We start from the raw sequence: 25,378 nt of genomic DNA on the forward strand, positions 1-25,378 counted from the left end.
CCGTTTCTCTCGACTATTGCTCGCTTACATCCATTCACTCCTCTCCAAACCCCCTCATCTCCCCAATTTGCTGTTGCAACACCAAAGCCCTCTCTATTCCGTTCAACCTCCACTCACCAGCGATGTCCCTCCCTCATGTCTATCACTGAATCTGACTATCCTCCCCTTCTCCCCATGCACATCCCCCTCACGAGTGGCGCTACTCCTGCATCAATGTAGCTAATGAATTGCCAAAACTGATGCTTAGTCGAAGCTCCATGCTGAATTTCAAGAGTCGACGATCATTTGATTGAAAGAAGATCGCAAGTCGGAGATAAGTACTATGACAACGACAGATGGAGTATCTCTACACAATTCAGCAAATTCAAGGGGAGTATCCAATGTTTCTACGTTCAGCACCCATTGTCTTCTCTACTAGAAGTTCCATTGAAAACGTATACCATGGATACAATTGTTAGACGTCTCACCGACTAAAAAGTTGTGGATTCTACCAACAACAAGCATGTCCATGGCTTCCTAGAGGTCAGAGAGAGTCTGAACATTTATTACATTGTTGCCAAGCTTACTGCGGAAAGGGATTGTCAATGAAAGATTTCCAAGAGTTTCTCCATTTTGATACCTTCCTACACTTCAGAAAAAAAGAAAGAAAGAATAGACGATACTCTTTTGTTGCTAGGCAGCCAAATTTGCAATAATTTCCTTGTTGTTGATGAACAAGCGATTGTAAGTAGCTTTGGGCAGCTAAAATTCGTTCTTCTAAGCTGTAACGCTACAGCCAATAGTAGCAATGGCTGAAAGGAAGCAATGCATTCTCTTGGAGGAAGGAGAGTGACCTCAAGGATGGGCAACATACTAGAAATCGACCCCCAAGAGGGGAGCTCGATTGATTTCTCCAAGATGCTACTAGAGAGGTTGCAATGCTAAAGATGGAGTTGCAAGAGCGCCATACAATTTCCCAGTGCTAGAGCTAGGAATTCTTGAGCAAATCGACAAGCCTCAAGACCACCAAGCTAGATCCAAGATACAATTTCAAAACATGAAGGGCCGCTGAGACTATTCACTTGCACATTCAGATTTTACAATTTGGTAAGCTCCGTGAGCCTCTTTAAAATCACATCACGATCTTGTTTCTGTCCAACACAATGTCCGTAAGTAGTATATAGTTGCCCAGAGCAGTAGGGATGTCTCTTCGAAAATAATGCATATAGTCCATGCTACTTGCCATTATTTATATGTATATTGGATGATGTGGGAGGAAACCCCCATGTTCCATGCCTCCACCTAGGCATTATTAAATGAGGTGTGGGCAAGGTCAATGGGAGCTAGAATATAAAATGTGTGAGAATGGGTAGAGGATGCAAGCATCTTTTGTGCCAACCCTACCATAGTGAGAATATAACAAGAGTGGAGTGGGGTTGAGGTGGCAAGCATCTTTTGTGTCAGCCCACCCATGTGAATATAAAATCAAAGTGCATCTTGCATTAGGGATATGGGTTTGGAGTATATGGAAAATGCAACCCTCAAATTGTCAATTGCAATTGAGGGTGTGCACCGCCATGCACTCACATGGAAGATGCCCCTTCCACACCATGCATTTTGGAGAGGGACAATTAATGTGAAGCCCCCTTCCCTTTGATTATAAAAGGGGGGGGGGAGCTCTTTAATGCAACACCTCCTAGCTTGTATAGCCACCATGTTGGAAGATTAAGCCATTTCCCTACTCCTTTAGTGTGCATATCACTCCCTCACTCCTCTCCTTCATTCTCCCCTGTGTCTCACCCCCTTCTTCCATGACACCATCCCTCTCCCTTTCCCACCTCTTACTCCCCATGGCCTCATGGTGTAAATGTTCTCCCCCCCACTTTCCCTCTTCCATCTTATTTTCCCACATGTCCCTTTTGCTTCCACTTTTCCCCCTATCTCATTTGTATATTTCCATCTCCTCGATGAGTCATCTCCTCCCTCCTACGCTCTCATTCTGAAGTTCATATGCACGGATGCCCCATGATCACGCCATGTTGGAGGTTTTCGAATCCCACAATAGTTTTGGTGTGGCTGATGGGATGTGAATCTTTACGGCATCCACAATGGTTTTCATCCAATTAGTTTTTCAGCTTTGTTGCCTTCTGTCCACTTTCAACCACAATATTTTTGGTGTGGGTGATGGGATGTGAATCTTTATGGCATTGACAATGGGTTTCATCCAATTAGTTTTTCTGCTTTGTTGCCTTCTGTCCACTTTCAAAGACGCTAGATCCAAGATACGATTTCAAAACATGAAGGGCTCTCATACATAGGCAAAGCTTTTTGGCACAATTTTTTAAAATTGGCGATAATGTGCCACTGATACTATTCACTTGCACGTTCATATTTTACAATTTGGTAAGCTCCGTGAGCCTCTTCAAAATCACACCACGATCTTGTTTCTGTACAACACAATGTCCGTAAACTACCAAATTGTTCACAACTCCTAGAGTTTTCACTCTAGTATTATCATCCAACTAAATGCGATAAGGAGAGTTAGGAGAAGATGACTTCAAATTATCATCTTTCATTGTCTTTTCACTCATGACATTTATCGATGCACCCCGATCAATGTATGCATTAGAAATAGCCTGGCCATCTATGATGACATCAACAATAGGTACATCATCTCCCCATTATCCTTTTTCTTCTTTTTCTTAGACTCCCTAGTGCTGGCCAATTTACTCCATTCCTTCCTAAGTTTTGGAGAGAGTGCCAAAAGCTGCCCAAATGTGATTTGTGCAGTCTTCTGTCTAAGGTCTGTCAATAGATCATAACTAAGAGTCCCTTGTCCAAGAGGAAAATCAGATTGTCCAATCTTTCTTTGGGATGATTTTTTCTTCTTATGTTTCCGTTCTTTCTCCTCCTCCTCTTCCTCATTACTCCTAGTTTTACGACTTCTTGTCATCAATGGCGTCAAAGTTTCTTTCTCATCTTCCTCCTCTGAACATGTTCTTTCTAAGAGTAATACACTCTTATCTTCTCTTTTTTTCAATTTTGGACATTCGGGACGATAGTGTCCCTTCTTTTGACATTCATAACAACTAACATTGCTTTTATCCCTAGGCTTATCCTCAGTTCGTGGAGCCCTAGGTGGCTTGGCATTCACTAAGTGCAACTTCAAATCAGCAAATTCTACCATCCATTGTGCAATATTATGATCCAGTGAGGGAGCAGATACCTGGGATGTTGAGGCTACCTCTACTCGATGTGCCGGAGTCATGACACTTATAGATGGCTGAAATGCGGACTCAATTTGATGGGCCGCCTCCTTCTTCAAAGCAATGCGAAGAGCCTCTTTGAAATTACTGGGATTTTTGCTTAGAACCTTTCCATGCAAGTTAGAATCCAAACCATAAACAAATTTGCTCATCTTGAGACGTTCCATTGCCCATGAATTTTTAGAATCTCCCGTAGAAGATGAAGAAGACTCAACCATATGCAAAGCAGCTTGTTGGTACTTGATGAATAAATCCTCATACCTCATAGCGAAGGTCAAAACTGACTCTCCTTCCTTTTGGGAAATCTTCTCCAACTGCAATAACAAGGAATTTGGTGACTCCAATGTCCCAAATCTCTCCTTCATTGCCTCGACCAAGCTTTCCCAATTATCCTTAGTATCTTTTGGCAAGGCCTCGTACCAAGTTAAGGCCATACCCTCTAAGAAATCTGTAAGTATCTTAGCACGTTCCTTCATAGACCAACCAGTTAAGCGACATGCTTGATTGAATTCCCAAAGGTAACTCTTGGGGTCTTCTCCTTCTAATCCACGGAACATTGGAATGTTGTATGTCTTGCACAGAAAATGAGCACAAAGAAGAAAATCTTTGCTTGTAAACAAGATGAGATCGTGAGGTTATGATAGGAAAATCCTAGGCAAAACCTATCCGACGTCTCCACCAAAAGATGTGGCACAAAACTAGGGTTTTGGTTTTGGTCACGTCTCAACCCAGAAATTGAAGAAGAGAGAAGAGATTTAGGCATTAGATGAAGCTTAAAGAGACACTTACTCTCTATCTTCTCATATCAAAACAAAGATATAGATGTCAAAAGTGAGGTTGTACTCTAGCATTGGAAATAAGAAAGGCTGAGGGGAAGCATTGATTTGAGCTAATGGGTCAGCCCCAAAATTAAGGGCGAGCCATTGTTGGAAGAACATCTTTTGACTCAACACAATGTGAACTGATGTGAAAGGTGTGAATTGATAGGGCTGATTTGGCTGAATGGGATGATTGGGACGAAACATAGATCTTGAAAAGACGAAGATTCTGATATTAGTTTTATTCAAAACGGAGCTTGGAACAGAAAGTTATGATGGTTTTACAAAAGGTTCTCAAAATTGCTTCAAACAATAGACCCGACTACTTAGAGAATAATAACTTTTATTCTAAAATATGGAACAAATATTTGAATACATCAATAGATAGATCTTGAAAAGACGAAGATTCTAATATAAATTTCATTCAAAACGGAGCTTGGAATAGAAAGTTATGATGGTTTTATGAAAGGTTCTCAAAACTGCTCCAAACAACAGACCCGACCACTCAAACAACAATAACTGTTGTTCTACTAAATGGAACAAATATCTGAATACATCAGTAGATAGATCTTGAAAAGACAAAAATTCTAATATAAGTTTCATTCAAAAGGGAGCTTGGAGTAGAAAGTTATGACCATTTTACGGAAGACTGTCAAAACCGTCCATACCCAACTGGAGTTATGGAAAGGGCAACGATCTCCTTCAGCAGAGAAGTAGCTTCCCAGATACATGGCAAATTAAGGTCACCCAAGGGAGTAGAGAATACCCTTAAAACAAATCTAGAAATGACTCACTCATGTGGGTACACTAAGCTTTAGAGTGAGGAGAGAGGAGATGGAAGAAGGATGAGGAAAAAGAAGCATGAACTTTATTCAAAACATCAGAAGCAAGAAGAGGGATACAAAGTGAGTTCCTAATGCTCTAGGGAGAAGGGAAGAGATAGGAAAAGCTAGATACAAGTGATGGCATAACTACAATGAGAAGAACTAGATGCTGGAGAGGGAGGAGAGAGGTCTCTTTTATAGAGCAATTCTCACCCTCCTTCACCTTGTTATATTTTCAGCGAGTAGATTCCTTCACCCCTTGGTGACATAAGGACATGGGTCACCATCAAGTGTCCTTTTGGGCACATTTTGACAAGTGTACCGTCACAAGATCCTCATGACTCTTTAAAAATTGAGAAAGTCAAGAGTCTTTCCCCTTGGAGCCCATAGGGACCCTCTCTTTTCCATATGTCAACATCCTCCATATACCACCTTGGAATTCTAGAAGGATTTCTCTTGACTTTACACTCTTCCATACTCCTCCACATGCCCTCCACGTGCTTGGCATGTGATCTCCATATTATTTAAGTACATTATGGAGGCCATGCAATCATCTGGCCCACTCAAAATACATGACTCATTTCTATTTTCCCAATTACAAAGCAAATAATATATCTCCCAAACCATTCTATCCCTATACTAAGGTATTTATAATTCATACTCGTGGTATTTACAATGATGCACTCCACTCATAATCACATTTGCAATCATTTTCACTAATTAGTCTAATTAGTGTCAAATTCACATTAATAATTACATGAAATAAAGTAGTCGATATCAAAAGATTGACAAGCCGCAATGAGAGTAGCCGCAAAGAGCCGTCTCCTGCCACCTTCTTCTCTATCACGCTTCTTGGTTCTTTGTCTCCATGGATATCTTTTGTCCCCTTTCGGGCCCCACAAATCCTCCCACAAGTTTCAAACAAAATAACATTTTTTGTTGTCACGTCTTTCCTCCCCCAGTAGATCCCCGTGCTTGGCATGGGGGTCTGCTGGCCATGGTATCTATGGATAAAACACTTTTAACCGGTACTCATTGGCACGTCTAGGGACCTCTTGACCATTTGCATCTTCCAATAGATAAGTGTTATTTTTGAACTTTTTCTTCACCCTGAAGGGACCTTCCCAGCGCCGAAGGAGTTTCTTGTCTAGCCGCTTCTCCACACAAACATTAAACTTCATGACCAAGCTTCCTTCTTTGAGTTTTGGCTTCTTCTTCTTCTTGGTAAGAGCATCATACCTTGCTCTGCGACATTGTTGTGGCCTCTAAATGTTGAAGTGCTTGAAGCCGCTTCTCATCCAAGGTATCCAGCTGTGCTAGACATTGGGCATGTGTTTCTTCTTCATTGTACAATCGAGAAAAAGACGTGCGAAGGCTTGAGATTTCCAATTCTATTGGCAAGATGGCCTCCACTCCATAAACTAGCTGAAAAGGTGTGAAACCAAGGGAGAGGTTATGAGTGGTTCTATAAGCCCACAAAACCTCTGGTATATGCACATCCCACTTCCTTTTCATGGTGTCTACTAGCTTAGACAAGGGCCCACAAAGCAAACCATTAGTTTTTTCCACAAGACCATTGCATTGGGGATAATATGGAGTTGATATGACATGATTTATTTTCAATTTGTGCACCAAAGATTCAATCAAGTCATTCCTAAAAGACCTCCCTCCATCTATAAGGATTTCCAAAGGGCAACCAAAACGGGCACATATAAACTCCTTGAGAAATGATGCCACCATTGTTGCTTTATTGTTAACAGTAGATTTTGCTTTTGCCCATCTAGTTGCATAATCAGTTGCAACTAATATATAATACTTCCCTTGTGAAGAACGAGGAAGGGGGCCAACAAAATCCAAATCCCACCTCTCAAATGGACCATATGCTGGAATGGGATTCAAGGGCCTAGGAACCAATTGCTTGCATCCATATGCTTGGCATACCTCACAACTTTGGCACCACTCATGGACATCTTTGTTGAGTCGGGGCCAATAATACCCTGTGTTAAGGATCTTTCAAGCAGTGCTAGTTGAAGCAAAGTGACCTGAACATTCATGACATAGCTCCATAATCCTTTTAAATTCTTCCAAGCTCACTACCCTCCTAAGAACCTTATCTTTACCTTGCTTGTATAGAACATCCCCAAGGATTGTATAAGGACGAGCCTTCCTTGTGAGCCTCTGCTTTTGTTGAGGGGTCAATCCATGAGGAAAATGTCCTTCATCCAAGTAATATTGAACATCTTGGAGCTCTGGCCAGCCTGTATCTATCAATGCAAGAGTAGCTTCAGTGAAAGAAGCCATAGCTTTAGTAGCCATCTCATCAACTTGATGATTATCTTTTCTTTGAATATGCACAAACTTGCAAAACTCAAAAGATTTCATTAACTCCATTGCTCTTTTATAAAGATCTTGTAGATTAGGACTCCGTGCCTTATAAACACCTTTCATTTGCCTAATGACCAGTTGAGAGTCCCCTTTCACCTCTACCTCTTTCACTCCTTCCTTTAGGCAATCTTCTAATCCATAGATCAATGCATTGTGCTTAGCCACATTATTTGATATTGCTTCAGGAAATTGCCTACCCTTGGCCCATACCTCTTTTCCTTCTGGATCAAATAGAATTAACCCCCTAGCTCCACATTTCCTAGAAGGGCTAAAGGCTCCATCAAAATGCAGCTTGAAAGCTGTTGGCGGGGTCTCCAACTCTTCATCTAAGTCTTCCTTTGCCTTTGTTACTTCTTCTTCCTCCTTACCTATAAGCAAATCTGCAAGAGAAGATCTAGTGGTGCTTTCTATAATAAAAGTGAAAGAGAACTCTCGAAGCTCACAAATCCACTTAGCAAACTTTCCAGTAGGAGTGGGTTTGCGAACCGAAAATTGTAAAGCAGGTTGAGATGTAAGGAAGAAAAAAGGGCGAGGCAGCAAGTACGACCTAAACTTCTTCACACTGCAAAGACCAAAGATAAAGCTGCTTTCTCCATTTCACCGTATCTCTCCTCAGCCTCCGTGAGTTGCCGACTTGCATAATGCACTGGTTGCATGCATCCTTGCTCACCCTTTTGAAGTAGTATAGCTCCCACTAAATGAGTTGACACACTTGGATTCACATAGAAATCATCCTCCCACCTAGGAGGCTGCATAATTGGCCTTTGGCTCATGCATTCCTTAAGCAAACAAAATGCCTTATCTTGCTCTAGTCCCCATTGGAAAGATACATTTTTCTTTGTCAAAAAATTTATAGGATACATCTTTTCAGAAAACATATCAACAAAGCACTGGTAATACTTTGTTTTACCCAAAATGCCTCTCACCTCTCTGACATTACTAGGTGGTGGAAGGGTCATGATTGCTTGTACCTTCTCAGGATCAATTTCTATACCTTCCTCTGAGATAACATGTCCTAACAAAGCCACCTTCTTCCTGGCCAAACGGGATTTTGTAGGATTAAGGCAACCTTTTGCATCATCAATACTTTTCAATGCAATCCTCAACTTTTCCAAGTGATCCACACGGCTTGAATAAATGCAAAAATCATCCAAAAACACTCTTATGAACTTTCCCAAGTAGGGTGCAAATACTTGGCTCATGAAATGTTGGAAAGTTGCTGGTGCATTAGTTAAACCAAATGGCATCACCCTATATGCATACACCCCCATGGTGTAACAAATGAAGTCTTCCTTTGATCTTCCTCACAAATCCGAATTTCGAAGTATCCGGAGTACCCATCACATACTGAATATATTTCATGGCCTGCAACTTGATCCAATATCTCATCCTAAAATGGTAGAGGAAAATAATCCCTCTTTGTGCTTGCATTCAGAGGGCGAAAGTCCACACAAACATGCCATTTCTTTCCTTTCTTGGGAGTAACCACCACTAGAGAAACCCACTCTGAATTCTCAATTGGAAAAATAAATCCAGCTTGGAGCAAGTTAGTTACCTCCTTCCTGAGCACTTCTGCTTGTACCACTCCCAACCGTCTAAGCTATTGCACCACTGGCTTGCTTTGAGGCTTCAAGTCAATTTTGTGCTCCACTGAGGTAACTTGGCGCAGCTGTGAGTAACTATTTGCAAACAGATTAGGAAACCCATCAAGCATTTCTAGGTATTCATCTCTTTCAGTACCTGTTATAGTCTCATCAAGAAGAATCTCATTTTGTTGGTGAAGACTAGTACGATCCAACACTTCCTCGTACATGGTTGAAGATGATTCTCCCTATGAAGCTCCATTTCCTTGATTGTCCCCCCAATCGACACCAAGGCAAAGACCAAACACCACTCCTTCCACCTCTCCTCCTCGGAGGTGCCACTTGTCTCGTGATCGGATGACTCGGACTTTGAGCTCTCGGAAGTTGAAGTTTCCTCCTTTACCACCTTCTTGTGGCGACTCTTGATGTTGTAGCGGACCTTCCTATTCCCTCCTTGGAGAATAAGATCACCTGTCTCCCACTTCTGTACTACCTTCACTTGATGGATCCAAGGCCTTCCCAAGATCAAAGGGTAAGCCCTAGCATCTCATTTTGTAGGAATAACTTGAAATATTGTAGGTACAGAAATTCTAGACACATCCACTCTTGAATTCTTCACAACTCCTAGAGTTTTCACTCTAATATTATCAGCCAACTGAATGCGATAAGGAGAGTTAAGAGAAGATAACTTCAAATCAGCATCTTTCATTGTCTTTTCACTCATGACATTTATCAATGCACCCCCATCAATGTATGCATTAGAAATAGTTTGGCCATCTATGATGACATCAGCAACAAGTACATCATCTCCCACATCTATGTCTACCTTTTGTGCCATAGGTGTCCCATTATAGTTTTTCTTCTTTTTCTTAGACTCCCTAGTGCTAGCCAATTTACTCCATTCCTTCCTAAGTTTTGCAAAGAGTGCCAAAAGCTTCCCAAATGTGATTTGTGCAGTCTTCTCTCTAAGGTCTGTTAATAGATCATAACTAAGAGTCCCTTGTCCAAGAGGAAAATCAAATTGTCCAATCTTTCTTTGGGATGATTTTTTCTTCTTATGTTTCTGTTCTTTCTCCTTCTCCTCTTCCTCATCACTCCTAGTTTTATGACTTCTTGTCATCAATGGCATCAAGGTTTCTTCCTCATCTTCCTCCTCTAAACATGTTCTTTCTAAGAGTAATACACTCTTATCTTCTCTTTTTTTCAATTTTGGACATTCGGGACGATAGTGTCCCTTCTTTTGACATTCATAACAACTAACATTGCTTTTATCCCTAGGCTTATCCTCAGTTCGTGGAGCCCTAGGTGGCTTGGCATTCACTAAGTGCAACTTCAAATCAGCAAATTCTACCATCCATTGTGCAATATTATGATCCAGTGAGGGAGCAGATACCTGGGATGTTGAGGCTACCTCTACTCGATGTGCCGGAGTCATGACACTTATAGATGGCTGAAATGCAGACTCAATTTGATGGGCCGCCTCCTTCTTCAAAGCAATGCGAAGAGCCTCTTTGAAATTACTGGGATTTTTGCTTAGAACCTTTCCATGCAAGTTAGAATCCAAACCATAAACAAATTTGCTCATCTTGAGACATTCCATTGCCCATGAATTTTTAGAATCTCCCGTAGAAGATGAAGAAGACTCAACCATATGCAAAGCAGGTTGTTGGTACTTGATGAATAAATCCTCATACCTCATAGCGAAGGTCGAAACTGACTCTCCTTCCTTTTGGGAAATCTTCTCCAGCTGCAATAACAAGGAATTTGGTGACTCCAATTTCCCAAATCTCTCCTTCATTGCCTTGACCAAGCTTTTGCAATCATCCTTAGTATCTTTTGGCAAGGCCTCGTACCAAGTTAAGGCCACACCCTCCAAGAAATCTGGAAGTATCTCAGCACGTTCCTTCATAGACCAACCAGTCAAGCAACATGCTTGATGGAATTCCCAAAGATAACTCCTCGGGTCTTCTACTTCTGATCATAGAACACTGGAATGTTGTAAATCTTACACAGAAAATGAGCATAAAAAAGAAAATCTTTGCTTGTAAACAAGATGAGATCGTGAGGTTATGATAGGAAAAGCCTAGGCAAAACCTACCCGGTGTCTCCACCAAAAGATGTGGTACAAAACTGGGGTTTTGGTTTTGGTCACATCTCAACCCACAAATTGAAGAAGAGAGAAGAGATTTGGGCATTAGATGAAGCTTAAAGAGGCACTCACTCTCTATCTTCTCATATCAAAACAAAGATATAGACATCAAAGTTGAGGTTGTACTCTAGCATTGGAAATAAGAAAGGATGAGGGGAAGCATTGATTTGAGCTAATCGATCAACCCCAAAAGCAAGGGCGAGCCATTGTTGGAAGAACATATTTTGAATCAACACAATGTGAACTGATGTGAAAGGCATGAATTGATAGGGCTGATTCGGCTAAATGGGATGGTTGGGACGAAACATACATCAAAAGCAAGAAGAGGGGTACAAAGTAAGAGCCTAATGCTCTAGAGAGAAGGGAAAAGATAGGCAAATCTAGATACAAGTGATGGCATAACTACGAAGGGAAGAACCAGATGTTGGAGAGGGAGGAGAGAGGTCTCTTTTATAGAGCAATTCTCACCCTCCTTCACCTTGTTACATTTTCAACCAGTAGATTCCTTCATGCCCTAGTGACATAAGGACATGGGTCACCATCAAATATCCTTTTGGGCACATTTTGACAAGTGTCCCATCACAAGATCCTCATGACTCTCTAAAAATTGAGAAAGTCAAGAGTCTTTCCCCTTGGAGCCCATAGGGACCCTCTCTTTTCCATATGTCAACATCCTCCATATACCACCTTGGACTTCTAGAAGGATTCCTCTTGACTTAACACTCTTCCACACTGCTCCATATGCCCTCCATGTGCTTGGCATGTGATCTCCATATTATTTTAGTACATTATAGAGGCCATGCAGTCATCTGGCCCACTCAAAATACATGACTCGTTTCTATTTTCCCAATTACAAACCAGATAATATATATCCCAAACCATTCTATCCCTATACCAAGGTATTTAAAATTCATACCCGTGGTATTTACAATGAAGCACTCCACTCATAATCACATTTGCAATCATTTTAATTAACTAATCTAATTAGTGACAAATCCACATTAATGATTACATGAATAAAGTAGTCGACATCAAAAGATTGACAAGTTGCAATGAGAGTAGCCGCAAAGAGCCGTCTCTCGCAAATTGTCGATTGCGATTGAGGGTGCACACCGCCATGCACTCACATGGAAGATGCTCCTTCCACACCATGCATTTTTAGTAGGGACAATTAATGTGAAGCCCCCTTCCATTTGATTATGAAAGGGGGGGGAGCTCTTTGATGTGACACCTCCTAGCTTGTATAGCCACCATGTTGGAAGATTAAGCCATTTCCCTACTCCTATAGTGTGCATATCACTCCCTCACTCCTCTCCTTCATTCTCCCCCATGTCTCACCCCCTTCTTCCATGATACCATCCCTCTCCCTTTCCCACCTCTTACTCCCCATGGCCTCATGGTGTAAATGTTCTCCCCCCCACTCTCCCTCTTCCCTCTCATTTTTCCACATGTCCCTTTTGCTTCCACTTTTCCCCCTATCTCATTTGTATATTTCCATCTCCCCGATGAGTTATCTCCTCCCTCCTATGCTCTCATTGTGAAGTTCATATGCACGGATGCCCCATGATTGTGCCATGTTGGAGGTTTTCAAATCCCACAATAGTTTTGGTGTGGGTGATGGGATGTGAATCTTTACGGCATCGACATTGGGTTTCATCCAATTTGTTTTTTCGCTTTGTTGCCTTCCATTCACTTTCAAAGACTTTTTTCAATCAAAAAAAAGAAAAAAAGAATAGACGATACTCTTTTGTTGCTAGGCGATAAAATTTGCAACAATTTCCTTGTTGTTGATGAACAAGCGATTGCAAGTAGCTTTGGGCAGCTGAAATTCGTTTTTTGAAGCTGTAACGCTGCAACCAACAGTAGCAATGGCTGAAAGGAAGCAATGCATGCTCTTGGAGGAAGGAGAATGACCTCAAAGATGGGCAACATAGTAGAAATCGACTGCCAAGAGGGGAACTCAATTGATTTCTCCAAGATGCTACTGTGGGGGTTAAAGGTCACTGTGCCTTTACCCCGGTTATGTACAATACTCAAAGACATATATAAATGAATGAAAAAGAGGATTAGGGCCACCAAAACTAGTGTGGCTCTCTGTTTCTCTCTCCCTCTTCCATTCTTGCTTCCGTTGAGAGCACTGTCAACTGGTATCAGAGCCCGAGTGATCTAGCTGAGCGTGCGTGAATGCTTGAAGCTCAGCAGCTTTGTGGAAGTAAGGAGAAGCTCTGTGGGAAGCTTTGTGGGCAACTTTACTTGCATCCGAGTGTACAGAGACCTTGGAGGAACCTTTGGAAAAGTCACTTTGGTTTTGCAAAGTGGTTTTGAGAGCCTATTAAGTGTTTTCAAAGAAAAAGTCATTTTTTGAGCTTTTCCATGTTTCGTTCGATGATAGAGACTCCGTATTGACTTGTAGAGGCAACTATTGGTGTCCAATTCACTTCAAGAGCTTGGAAATACCTTCATTCTTGAATCTTGGATCATTTCATTGGATTTCTGACTCACTATGTAGTTTTTGCGCTTTTCTGCCCGGGTGTTGGAACTCAAGTTTGGAGCAACCATTTGCAGATCTGTCAGTTCCGGTGGACTCAGGAGGTCCTAAAACTTCTATGTTGCTCATCATTTGCACTCTGGTGGAGTTTACAAATAGCTCTGTTTCCAAAAACCTTTTTTAGTCTGTGTGTTGGACCTAGTGATTGAGAGCACGGTTTCCAAAACCGTCTATCCCATTGCATTTCGGATGCCCAAAAACCCCTAGCTGTCAGTTCTTGCATGATTCGGTGGAGGATTTTCAGAGTTATAGATCTCTGTGTATTCGATTTCGTCTCTCTGTTATGCATTTTGCATTCTAAGGTTTTGAAACCTTAGATTTATGCCACATGGCAGTGGATAAGTGTTGACTCCCATTTCTCACTCATCGGTTGGGATTTTGGAGTTCCAGTAGAAGAGAGATATTTGTAGATTTTCTTGCCGAGTCCGATTATGCAATGGTGCCCATGTTTTGAGGCATCTCAGGTTCTTTTTTCAGTAGCGGTCATTACCGTGGGACTATGATTTCTTGAGCATACCTTATGCAGATCACTCTAGTTGCAGTTTGAGTAGTGTAGTTTGAGTAGTGTGCGCTCATTTTTGGTGTGCATTGGGTTGCAGTGGATGATTTATAGGCCATTTGGATGCATTGCGGTCCTTATTGGATGTGCTGATAGGCCCAAATTGCCTTGTGGGATGCTATTTTTATGGACGCTTTGCACATGGATGCTATTTTATGCTGAGGGATAGCTTTGACACATTGCAAGTGATGCACTGATAGTGCTATGCTCTCTTGGATGAGATATTATTGATGTATATGCCAGTGGACGGTGTTTATGCTTGAGTCATTTGGAACTTATTGGCATTTTGGATTGCCATTGTAGTTGGCATTTTCTTTTGGGCCAAATTTGCTCATATGGATGCATAGTATATGCACGAGTCAGATGCTTTGAGACATGAGTTTTGGTGATATTTTACTCTATTGTGGCATACACATTTGGGTGCACTTGGTATTTGGTGCGATTCTCTCTTGTAGGCACTAGCATTTGGGATTTTTGCTTCATTTGCATCATGGCATCCTCTTCCATGTCTGAAAAGGAGTTTTTTAGCATTAAAAAGTTTGATGGGACAAACTTTTCTTTGTGGAAAGGACAAATAAGGGGTGTGCTTATTCAAAAGAAGCAGATTAAACCCTTGGCAAGGATTGAAGCTAAGCCTGCAAATATGTCTGAGGATGATTGGAATGAGTTGAATGCATTAGCAAAATCTACTATTAGACTTCATCTTGCAGAGTTAGTTTATTTCACAGTAGTAAATGAGCAGACTATGGAAGATTTGTGGAAGAAATTGTGTGCCATTTATGAAAAGGAAACTGCCTCTAATAAAGTTTACCTCATGAAGAGGTTGTTTGAGCTGTAGATGAAGGAAGGGGTCACCATTGCTTCTTACTTGAATGAATTCAATATTATTTTCAGCCAGCTTTAGGCTCAGAAGATGAATTTTGATGCGGAGACTAAGGCAATATTTCTCTTATGTTCATTGCCATCCTCATGGGATACCTTCCGTACAGCTGTCAGTAACTCTGCACCCGGTGGAGTACTGAAATTTGATGATGTTGTGGGTAGCTTGTTGGCCGAGGAGATTAGACAGAAGTCTATGGATGGCAACAAGCAGGATGTAGCCTTAAATGTGCAAAGGGGCAGATCATAGTTCAGGGGGAAGTCCCAAGAAAGAGGGAAGTCTCGTAGCAAATCTAGGGCACAGAACATTGAGTGTTACCACTGTGGCAAGAAGGGCCATATGAAAAAGGATTGCTACAAGCTGAAAAGAGAGCAAAAGGATAAGAAAAAGAATGCAAATTGGGGTGCAAATCAAAAGGAAGAGAGTCCAAGGGAGGACAAAGGAAAAGTGAAGATCGAGGAGATCAATGCAGTCACACATGATAGTAACAATGACGTTCTCTTCATGGCTAGTTTATCTGCAGAGTTACTTACCACTTCAGATGATGCATATTCCCAAGATTGGATTTTGGATTCTGGTGCTTCATTCCATGTTACTCCCCATAGGGAATGGTTCTCCACTTATGACAGTGGAAAGACAGGTTGTGTGCATCTTGGAAATGACTATGCATGTGACATAGTGGGAGGAGGTGACATAAAGTTTTCTTTTGCAAATGGGTCTGCATTTATTTTGAAACATGTGAGACATGTGCCTAAGTTGACTAAGAGTCTTTTTTTAGTGGGTCAGCTAGATGATGCTAGTTTTCACACCACTTTTGGCTTTCAGAGTTGGAAAATTCAGAAGGGCTCTATGCTTTTGGCTAGGGGTGCCAAGTGTGGGACTTTGTATCCCTTACATGTATCAGGGGTATTTGATCATGTTGTTGCAATAACCGAGCAGCCAAGCACTTCTTTGTGGCATTGCAGGTTGGGGCACATGAGCTAGAATGGAATGAAACTCTTATGCCATTTGGGTTATGTACCGCATTTGAGTTTCTCTGATTTTTAATTTTGTGATCATCGTCTCTATGGCAAGTAGACTAAATCAGCCCATAAAAGAAGGGGAAAGAAAGAGTTTGAAAAGCTTGATTTGGTGCATTCAAACATATGTGGTCCCATGCCTACACGGTCATTAGGCGGGGACTATGTGACATTCATTGATGATACAACTAGGAAAGTGTGGGCTTATGCTATAGCTCGGAAGAGTGATGTGTTCCATGTATTTCAGAAATGGCTGGCCTTGGTTGAGAATCAGTTAGGTAGAACGCTTAAATGCCTACGGACTGACAATGGTGGAGAGTATCTCTCTCGTGACTTTCAGCATTTCTGTGATACACATGGGATTAAGAGGGAGCTCACATCCCCTCGTACTCCAGAGCAAAATCCAGTTGCAGAAAAGATGAACCGTACCATTCAAGAAAGGTTGCAATGCATGCTTTCCAATGCAAGTCTTTCTGGTGGTTTTGGGCTGAGGCAATGAAGACTGCAGTGCATGTGATCAATATATCACCTAGTAAGAGTTTGGATGGTGGTATTCCTGAAGAGGCATGGAGTGGCAAGAAGCCCTCTTACTCTCATTTGCGTATATTTGGGTGTGAGGCATATGCACATGTGCCAAAAGAGCTTCGAAAGAAGCTAGATCCTAAGTCTAGGAAATGCATCTTTCTGGGTTATGGTGAAAATGCATCTTTCTGGGTTATGGTGAAAGTGGAGAGATAGGCTATCGTCTTTGGGATCTAGAAGCAAAGAAGATCATACACAGCCATGATGTAGTTTTCAATGAGAAGAAGATGCATAAGACACCCATGAGGGATGTGGAAATGAGGAGAATCACTTTCTAGAATGTGAATCCGCCTACATATGTTGATAAATAGCAAGCTGTCCATGCACCAAATGTGCAAGAAATGGTACCACCAAGTACTCCCACATGTATACAATTAAGGGTAGATGATGGATCATCTATTGGTGGAAATGATGAGCCAAATGTGGCTAATATGCAGGTGGGACAGCAAGTTGAAATGTCCTTGAGAAGATCATCTAGAGTGTCTAGACTGCCTGATAAGTCTGTTCGAGGGGTAGACTATGTGATGCTTACTAATTGCAGGGAGCCTTCTTGCTTCAGAGAGGCTATGATGCGTGAGGATCAACACAAGTGGGAGTATGCTATGCAATCAGAGATGAGTTCACTTATGAAGAATAAGCCTTGGGACTTGGTTTCTTTGCCACATGGAAAGAAAGCATTGCCATGTAAATGGGTCTACAAGATGAAGGTCACAGGTGATGATGTGCCTAGGTACAAGGCCCGTTTGGTTGCTAAAGGGTTCAAGCAAGAGAAGGGTGTGGACTTTGATGAGATATTCTCTCCGGTGTGAAGATGACCACACTTAGATGCATGCTTGGACTAGTGGCATCAGAGGATATGGAGCTTATGCAGATGGATGTCAAGACAACTTTCTTGCATGGGGATTTGCATGAGGAAATTTACATGGTGCAACCGGAAGGCTTTGAAGACAAGGGCAAAGAGCATTTAGTTTGTAAGCTGAAGAAGAGTCTCTATGGTCTTAAGCAAGCGCCTAGAGAATGGTATCAGAAGTTTGATGCTTTCATTCGGTCCCAGGGTTTTAGGAGTGAAATTGATCACTGCCTCTACACTAAAAGGGCTAAGGATAATAGCCTGATAATCTTGGCACTATATGTGGATGATATGCTATTGGCTAGCAAGAATACTTATGAGCTAGATGCATTAAAGGCCAAGTTGCATGAGGCCTTTGATATGAAGGATTTGGGACTTGCAGGTCATATTCTTGGTATGTGCATCACGCGTGATCGGAGTAGGAAACTCCTTTGGCTTTCACAAAAGGAGTATGTTACAAAAGTATTGCAGTGTTTCAATATGGAGGGGGGGAAGGCAGTGAGTACTCCATTGCCTCCATATGTGAAACTGAGTCATACAGATAGTCCCAAATCAGATGAGGAAAGGGCCATGATGGCCAAGGTTCCTTATGCATCAGCAGTTGAGAGTCTTATGTATGCTATGATAGCTACTAGACCAGACATTGCATTTGCAGTGGGAGTTGTTAGCCGGTATATGGCTAATCCAGGAAAGAGGCATTGGGAGGCAGTTAAGTGCATCATGAGGTACATGAAGGGTACCAAGGAGATGTGCATCTGCTTTGGTAGAGGAGACATGCGTGTACTTGGGTACACAGATTCAGACTATCCAGGGCATGTGGATAGTAGGAGATCCACTTCTGGTTATGTGTTCACGTTTGCAAGTGGTGCAGTGTCGTGGATGTCTCACACACAGAAGTGCGTTGCTTTGTCTATCACAGAGGCTGAGTATGTTGCAGCCATAGAGGGTTGCAAGGAGGCTATATGGCTTGATCGGCTAGTGGGAGATTTGGGGATTCATATAGGTGTACTAGCTCAGTGGTGGAACATCATGCAGTCGTGGCTGCTTCAACTCAATCACTAGTTATGTGATTGTCATGAATCACAGCATGGTTGAACAAACATTAGTTGTTGACGAACTCGGTGGTTGATATTATTGTTTATTCCCGCATGTTGAGTCAACAGATGGAGTTGTATCTCAAGTTTATGGATCGAAATCCGAACATTTCAATTGGGTAGAGGAGGTTTGAGCATTGTAAGCCCTAGTACGTTAGGAAACTCAAAGACAAGAATGTTTGTTGTTGCAAAACACACATTGACTTATTGCAAAGTTACACTTGGATCCACATAAAGGTCTTGCAACCAATTACAATGTCTCAAGATTAGGCCTTTACTCATGACCTACTTTAGTTGTTAAAAGGCTCTTGCTACTTCACACTCAATTGAAAGGAAACTCCTTTCTTACCAATAAGTTCATCGAATGTACCATGTTTGTGAAATCATCACAAAAGCATTGATAATATGTGCTCTTTCCTAGAATGCTACGAACGCCATTCACACTATTGCGAGTTGGAAAAGAAATGATTGCATGCACCTTATCTGGATCCATTTGCAAGCCTTCTGTATAGACAAATGCATCCCAACAAAACTACTTTTATTGGATCCAAATGGTTCTTGATGGGATTTACACATAATATCTATGTATCAAGAGTAAATTCAAAAATCATCAAAAAACGGTTTGTAAACTTTCCCAATCAAGGATCAAATTCTTGACTCAGTGAACCTTTGAACTGTAACTAGTGCAGTTGAAAAGCAGTAATCTATACAAAACCTATTTAGCGTAGGCTTAGGCTTTCCAACCCTTGTGCCTTTAGCACTCTTTTGTACTAGTGCTATGCACAATATAAACATGATGTTGAGATGAATCGTCAACAAACAACCCCTAAATAGCGAGGACTCTCCAAGTTGCAAAACAAAAGAGTCAAACAACTTGCCAAAAAAAGTAAATGAACAATAATAAGCCCCTCTAGTGTTTTGTCTCCCTCTACACTACCACATTGGTGACAACTCCTAAAGTATGATTACAATAATCACAGATAACATCCATGGGAGGACCATAACCTTGCTCTCAAAATGTAGCCATGGGAACATACTCTTGGTGTTAGGTGCTCCATCCCTCTTCCCTTGGCGACCATGGTGTATAGAAAATGGCCCTTGGAAAAATTCACAGAAAGCAACAAGGTGGGGAGGGGGTATTGTTTTATGGTGATTGGATCGTGCACCTTGCACTCATGCATGTACCTCTCATCTCACCATGAGAGCAAGACAAGAGCCCCTATTTGTCGCAGGTACATAAACGCACATAGCTATATGGGGTGATCCATCTCACATGGCTATGCATGAATGTGAATGACAATGTTTGTAGAGGTCAAATGTTTTCTTCATCATTTTTTCCATGGAGGGGGGAAAGGTTGCATGCACAAGGCCAAGGAGTACCTCCAAACCATGGTTAGAGTAAGCCCAAGTAAGTTTTTTTACACACTATTGTGGTGCTTGCTCGAAGCACTCCAATGAACTAATCAAAACAATTAAGAACAATGGCGGGCAATGAGTGCTTTACAAGACTTTGAAGCTTGGGGCGCCAACTCCCTTTAGTAAGAAAACCTATCAAAATCTTGAGTATGAGATGAATTTAACAATATGCCATTAGTAAAATTTAGTCAAATTAACATGGTTGTGTTGTACACTAAAAGAGCTTCAAATATGTCTTTACACCTTGAAATTTGGGTAACACATGAAAAAGTTACATTAATTTGAAAGGAGATGGGTTTTCATATTTTAGTGTAATTTTTGTTTTACCCCCTTCATCCAAAGACCCCCCGCCCCCCCTCCCCCCCCCTTGGGCCTTGCATATTATGAAAAATATGTACAAATCTTAAAATCTTGCATATTTTTAAAGGATAAACCTTATATTTTGTGGGAGGGGGAATATGAAGTTTTCTTATTTATCCCTTGCATATTTGAAATTTTCAAAGGAAATCCATGCATATTCTATATGGACCTTGTCCCCCCATAGCCTAGATTTTGGATGAGGGTAGTAACATATTATATATTGAGTTGGCGCCCCAAGCTTTGAAGCTTGGAGCCGATGTGGCCGTCGAGTGAAGCCTCCATCTGCCTATCCACGGGCAGTCGATGTTCATTGCCCATGAGATGGGCACCCATTATTTGAGCAATGGCTTGCTTTTCCTGCCAGACTAATACTCTACAGCCCGAAATTAATCTAACAAATGGTCCTTTCAAAATTTTTATGCATGTTAGGGCAGGCATTGTATTTGTAAGGGCTCTACCTAAGACAACCCGCCTGTCCCATTTTTGAAGTGCCTCAACAATGGACACTCTTTGGTTAGCTTCTGGTGGTGTGTAAATACTCTAAGGTTACATTTAGACGGGATGACAACCATATCCTCCTTTTGGGAGACTTGTCGTTGCTATGTGACATTTAGACGAGGTGGACATCATTTACTTATTACAACTCTGGAATGTTATTGGTCGTTGTAGCCTGTCAAACCTTGTAATCGGTTCAACGAATCTTGATCGGTGCTTGGATAAGGTGGACACGCTAGATGAACTCATGTTTTGTCGGACATGACCCAACTTGAATGGCCTTTTGCCACATCCATGAACGCCCCTTTGAGATGGATGGCATCCTTTTGTTATGTTGAATGTGTCCCAACTCGAATGGCAAGTCCCCACATTGACCAACACTCCTTCGAGATTGGAATGGCCTTTGCCACATCAATTAACACCTTGTTGTTGGGTGGGAACTGTTCCAACTCAAATGGCCTTTTGCTAAAGATTAGCCAATGCCCCTGATGGAGTAGGCCTTAACCAACATGCTAATAAGGTATTGTAAAAGTCCTCCAGATCTTGGCATTTAGGAATGGGAATCTCTCCTGCCAATGACTAACCAGCCCACAATTAGCCTCTTAGTTCATTTAGAGAACTATTTTATCTTGGGGTACCCTTGTGAAGGCTTGTCACGTGGGGGAATGAACCATTGCCAGATGAAAGTCCTTGGAATGAGGCTCACGTGGGGGAATGAACCATGGTCGGACGAAAGTCCTTGGAATGAGGCTTGTGATGTCTGGCCACTCGCTAGACTTTCCTCCGAGGAAAGGCGTCTGGTGGCGCATTCCTCTATACAACAATCCATCTCTCTTTCTTCTTTTTTTTTTCGCGTTGTACTGAAATTGAAAGTGCCAACAACGACGCTCCCATAGAGGGTGACCAAGATAGAATCGTGAGGTGAGTCCGAGGCATGAACTCGGAGAAGGTGTAGGAGGGCGATGGTCGTGGAAAGGGGAAGGAGAAGGAGGAGGAGGAGGGGTGAGCCTAAAACCCAAGGGGAAGGGGGAAAAAAAAAAGAACATGTGCGGCTAAAACCCCTACAATTGGTGAGGGGAGAGAGGCAGAATGCTGGTGCTTGGGAGCTCAGTCCTCTTCTTCTCCTCCGCAGTAGACATAGCCACCAACACCACACCAGCACCAGCACCACCACCACCACCACCACTCACAACAGATCTTCCTACTCTGTCTATGGCAACATGGATCAGCTTCAGTAGCTCTATGGCAGCTTGGAACAGCTTCCATAGCTCTCGCAGCACCTTCAGTAGCTCTTTGGCCACTTTGAGCTCCTTCCGTAGCTCCTTCGCTTGCCTCTTCTGCCCCCACAGTCGCACAACCTCTCGCAGACTCTTCCGTTGCTTCTCCTCCTCTTCCCCCATCCCTTACCCTGCCGCTTCCCTCTCTGACCTCGCTCATTTCCTCCTCCACGGCGCTAACCTCAAAGACGCCCCCTCTTGCCCTGACTTTATCGGCCCCCTCTTCATCGATCGCACCCCCGATGGCCGTGGCCGTGGCCTCTTCGCCTCCCAGTACGTCCACTCTGGTGACCTCTTGCTCGTCAGCAACGCCTTTGCTGCTTCCTACAATGACCCCCATAGCATCCAGCTCTTCACCAGACTTGTCGCTGTTGTTAAGGAATCCCCTGCCGCCCTGCGGCAGCTTTATTCCCTTGCAGGTTCTAGCTCCCAGGCCAGCATGGTAGTGCCTTCGGTTAGCATGTTCGATCGCAGCAGTTGCCCTGCAGAGATTGAAGCCGGTGAAGATCTGCAATATGACGAAATGCGCATCATTGACATCATGAATGTTAACTCGTTCGAGGGAGAAGCATCGTCTCCGCTGGAATCCCCTAAGGTGAACTTAACTGGGCTCTGGCTGCTTCCATCCTTCATTAATCATTCTTGCACTCCAAACGCTAGTAGGGTGGTGGTGGGAGAAGCCATGTTTATACACGCATCTCGTGACATCCCAGCCAAAGAAGAGATTACGATTGCTTACACGGACGTCATGTCTCCTCTTAGGAAGCGGGAGGAGACTCTCAAAGAGATGGGTTTTGGGTTTCGCTGTGAGTGCAAAAGATGTCTTGCAGAGAGATCGGTTGAACAGCCCCTTGAAGAGGTCAGTGAACGCTTTCACTCTCTGCATAGCAAAGCCGTGGAAGAAGTCTATGCTGTAATCTCTTCAAGAGAGCAGTTATCATTAGACTCGTTCCCTGCATGCATGGAACTTTCGGATGTGTTTGAGACGGTGAGAAAGAAACTCAGCTCCATCGAAAGTCTGACAAACCTAGAAAAGCAATGGATTCTGGGCGGCTATTCCTCTTCTTTTCTGGGAAAATGGCTTGTCACTGGTTATTCGACTCAGTTTACTCCAGTAACGGATTTTGTAAACTCCACAGCAGTGGACGTGGTAGAGGCGATGAGGGCTACCGTGCCTGGTATGCTCCGCACTTTATCTTTCACGGCACTTTTAGCCGTGGTAGCTGAAAGAAACCAAGTGGATTTTGGACTGGTGCATACTCTTGTTAAACTAGCACTTGATGAATGCGTTCGAGTATATGGGAAGCAAAAGCCTGAAGTTAGTTTACAGCTTATGGAGCAGGCTGCGGATATTGTCCCGTTTTTCTAAGTTATTAATTTAGATTAACATTGTGATGGCTTGTAAGCAAGCGGTGGATGCATGCTTGTTTAGCTTTTGACTGTCTCTGCGATTGAGAGATTCTAACCAGCTTGATGATAGTGACTCAAATTAGGAATCATAAAATTTTAAAATAAAACTGCATCGGTTCAAATTCTTTGGGGGAACCATTTACTGTAAGCATAATATGCATTTCCATAGGATTCATGTTATGTTCATTAAACTAGGTATTGAGCTTCAACTGCCAGTTAGTGAATATGTAAGCCATTCATGTTTCATCTGTTTTGACTTAAAAGATTTGGGATATGAATGTGCATCTACCCTACGAAGGGTGCAGCAGCTCAAGTATACCAGGCTACCGTTTTTAGCACTTGAGGGAACCAAGGAAAGTGGATGGTATGCAGAAGTTCTCAAGTGGGCTAGTAAATGGAGGATTGAAGGCCCTGGTACATCAACGAGTGGTTGATCCTTTCTGGTGAGGGGCAGAACGAATAATGGCATTTTACAAAAGGGAGATCAACCAGATGCATGCTTATGAGGAACAGCAGGACCTGAAAGCGCACTTCTCAATTCGAAAACACATATCATAGCTCAGTTGCGGTTCAGTTCTCACCACCTTCAAATTGAAGTGGGTCGTTGGAGTGGGATCCCAAGAGACCAGAGGGTATGCCAACTGAATGAAGTGGAAGATGAGGAACATGCCTTGCTTAGATGCATCACTTTCCGACTTGCCTTACTCATCACATTCCAACAAGTCGGAAAAGAACATGGGATTGCTGAATTGAGCCTACATGAATTGTTTCAACTCCCAGCAAGAAGGTTGAGTGACTACTTGGTGGAGCTCCACGACTCCCGAAAGACATGGTGTGACACAGACACAATGGTAGCATAGAAGTTGGATCAATGTAGCAACAAAATTATTAGTGTGCATTTAAATGTATTATATCATGTATCAGGGCCTTGTGGATCTGAAGGCCTGAATAAGGTGCGAGACACATATCTACCTATCTAATCTTAATGCTACGCGGGAGATAGCAATGTGCCTCTAGGTATAGTGGTGCAGTAAGGCCTCTAAAAGGATTCTATTAAAAATTGTATGTATGCAGTCTTATCTGAACATGATGTACGATTGACTCTTCTTTTTGTGGGAAAAGCTTTTCCAGCCAGGTTTCTTGGTCAGGGAATAGAGAGTCAAGATTCTCTTTTCATCAATTACAACTCATATCAAATTCTGTCACAACAGCTGCACTATCTATCACGTTCTCTGACTCTGTGTCCCTCCTCTGCGTAACTGTAAATGCACCAGGCTGGACGCAGACAACTGTGTTACATGAAATTGTTTGTATGGCATGTGCCCTGCCTGTCATACTTTTACGTTTCTTAACCATCCGGGTGATTATCGTGAGTTATAATACTGCACTCTTTGTTTGCTTTCATATGTTGAACTTCGGATGTTTCTGGATTCATCTAATGTTGCCTGTCAGTGAATTTCCGGTTGACTGAAATAGTCTCTGAACATCTAGGACAGTGCCATCACAGACATCCAATCTAATTCCAATAATAGCTCTGCTTCTGGCATCTGTGAGTGTTTTAGGATGATAGGGGGTTAGTGAGTTCTATGAGGCTGGTGGTGACTATCTGTTTCCATCTGAAAATTTAGACGTGTTTCATCTAGATATATTTATCTGCTGTCTGTTAGCAGAAATCTTATTGACACTAGCTTCTAAAGTCCTGGGAATTGTGACAGTTAATAGTCTGGAATCTGGAACTAGATAACAAGTACCAGTCACTTAAAAATATTGTATTTAACTTTTTCCCAAGGTGGGTTAGGTCCCTTTAATTTCCATCTTTTCTAGCTAGTCTCCTTCATTTTCAGCATGCTTGTAGTGTCTAATAAGAGTTGTTTGGCAAACCTT

The 25,378-nt window shown here is 42.3% G+C and overlaps 1 protein-coding gene across 3 annotated transcripts; it reads left to right on the forward strand.

Annotated features, from left to right (window-relative positions):
* Positions 1-21,847: 21,847 nt before the first annotated feature.
* Positions 21,848-24,603, forward strand: LOC147901836 (uncharacterized). 3 transcript variants are annotated; one of them, XM_087375172.1, is made up of 2 exons: positions 21,848-23,262; positions 23,793-24,603. In XM_087375172.1, the coding sequence occupies exons 1-2, from the start codon at positions 21,897-21,899 to the stop codon at positions 23,828-23,830; spliced, it is 1,404 nt and encodes a 467-aa protein (XP_087231298.1). In that variant the 5' UTR covers positions 21,848-21,896; the 3' UTR covers positions 23,831-24,603. The 3 variants fall into 3 exon arrangements, with proteins under 3 accessions (XP_087231298.1, XP_087231297.1, XP_087231299.1); XM_087375173.1 differs by having other exon boundaries at positions 22,239-22,357; positions 22,488-24,603; XM_087375171.1 differs by having other exon boundaries at positions 21,848-24,603.
* Positions 24,604-25,378: the final 775 nt, after the last annotated feature.

The sequence above is a fragment of the Dipteris shenzhenensis genome, chromosome 5 (assembly GCF_047967505.1).
Source record: "Dipteris shenzhenensis isolate YYH24624 ecotype China chromosome 5, Dip_SZ_1.0, whole genome shotgun sequence".
In the NCBI taxonomy this organism is placed as follows: Eukaryota; Viridiplantae; Streptophyta; class Polypodiopsida; order Gleicheniales; family Dipteridaceae; genus Dipteris; species Dipteris shenzhenensis.

What these genes read in the sequence shown, in the direction of transcription:
- LOC147901836 (XM_087375171.1), top strand. Translation starts at nt 21,897, where the DNA reads ATGCTGGTGCTTGGGAGCTCAGTCCTCTTCTTCTCCTCCGCAGTAGAC.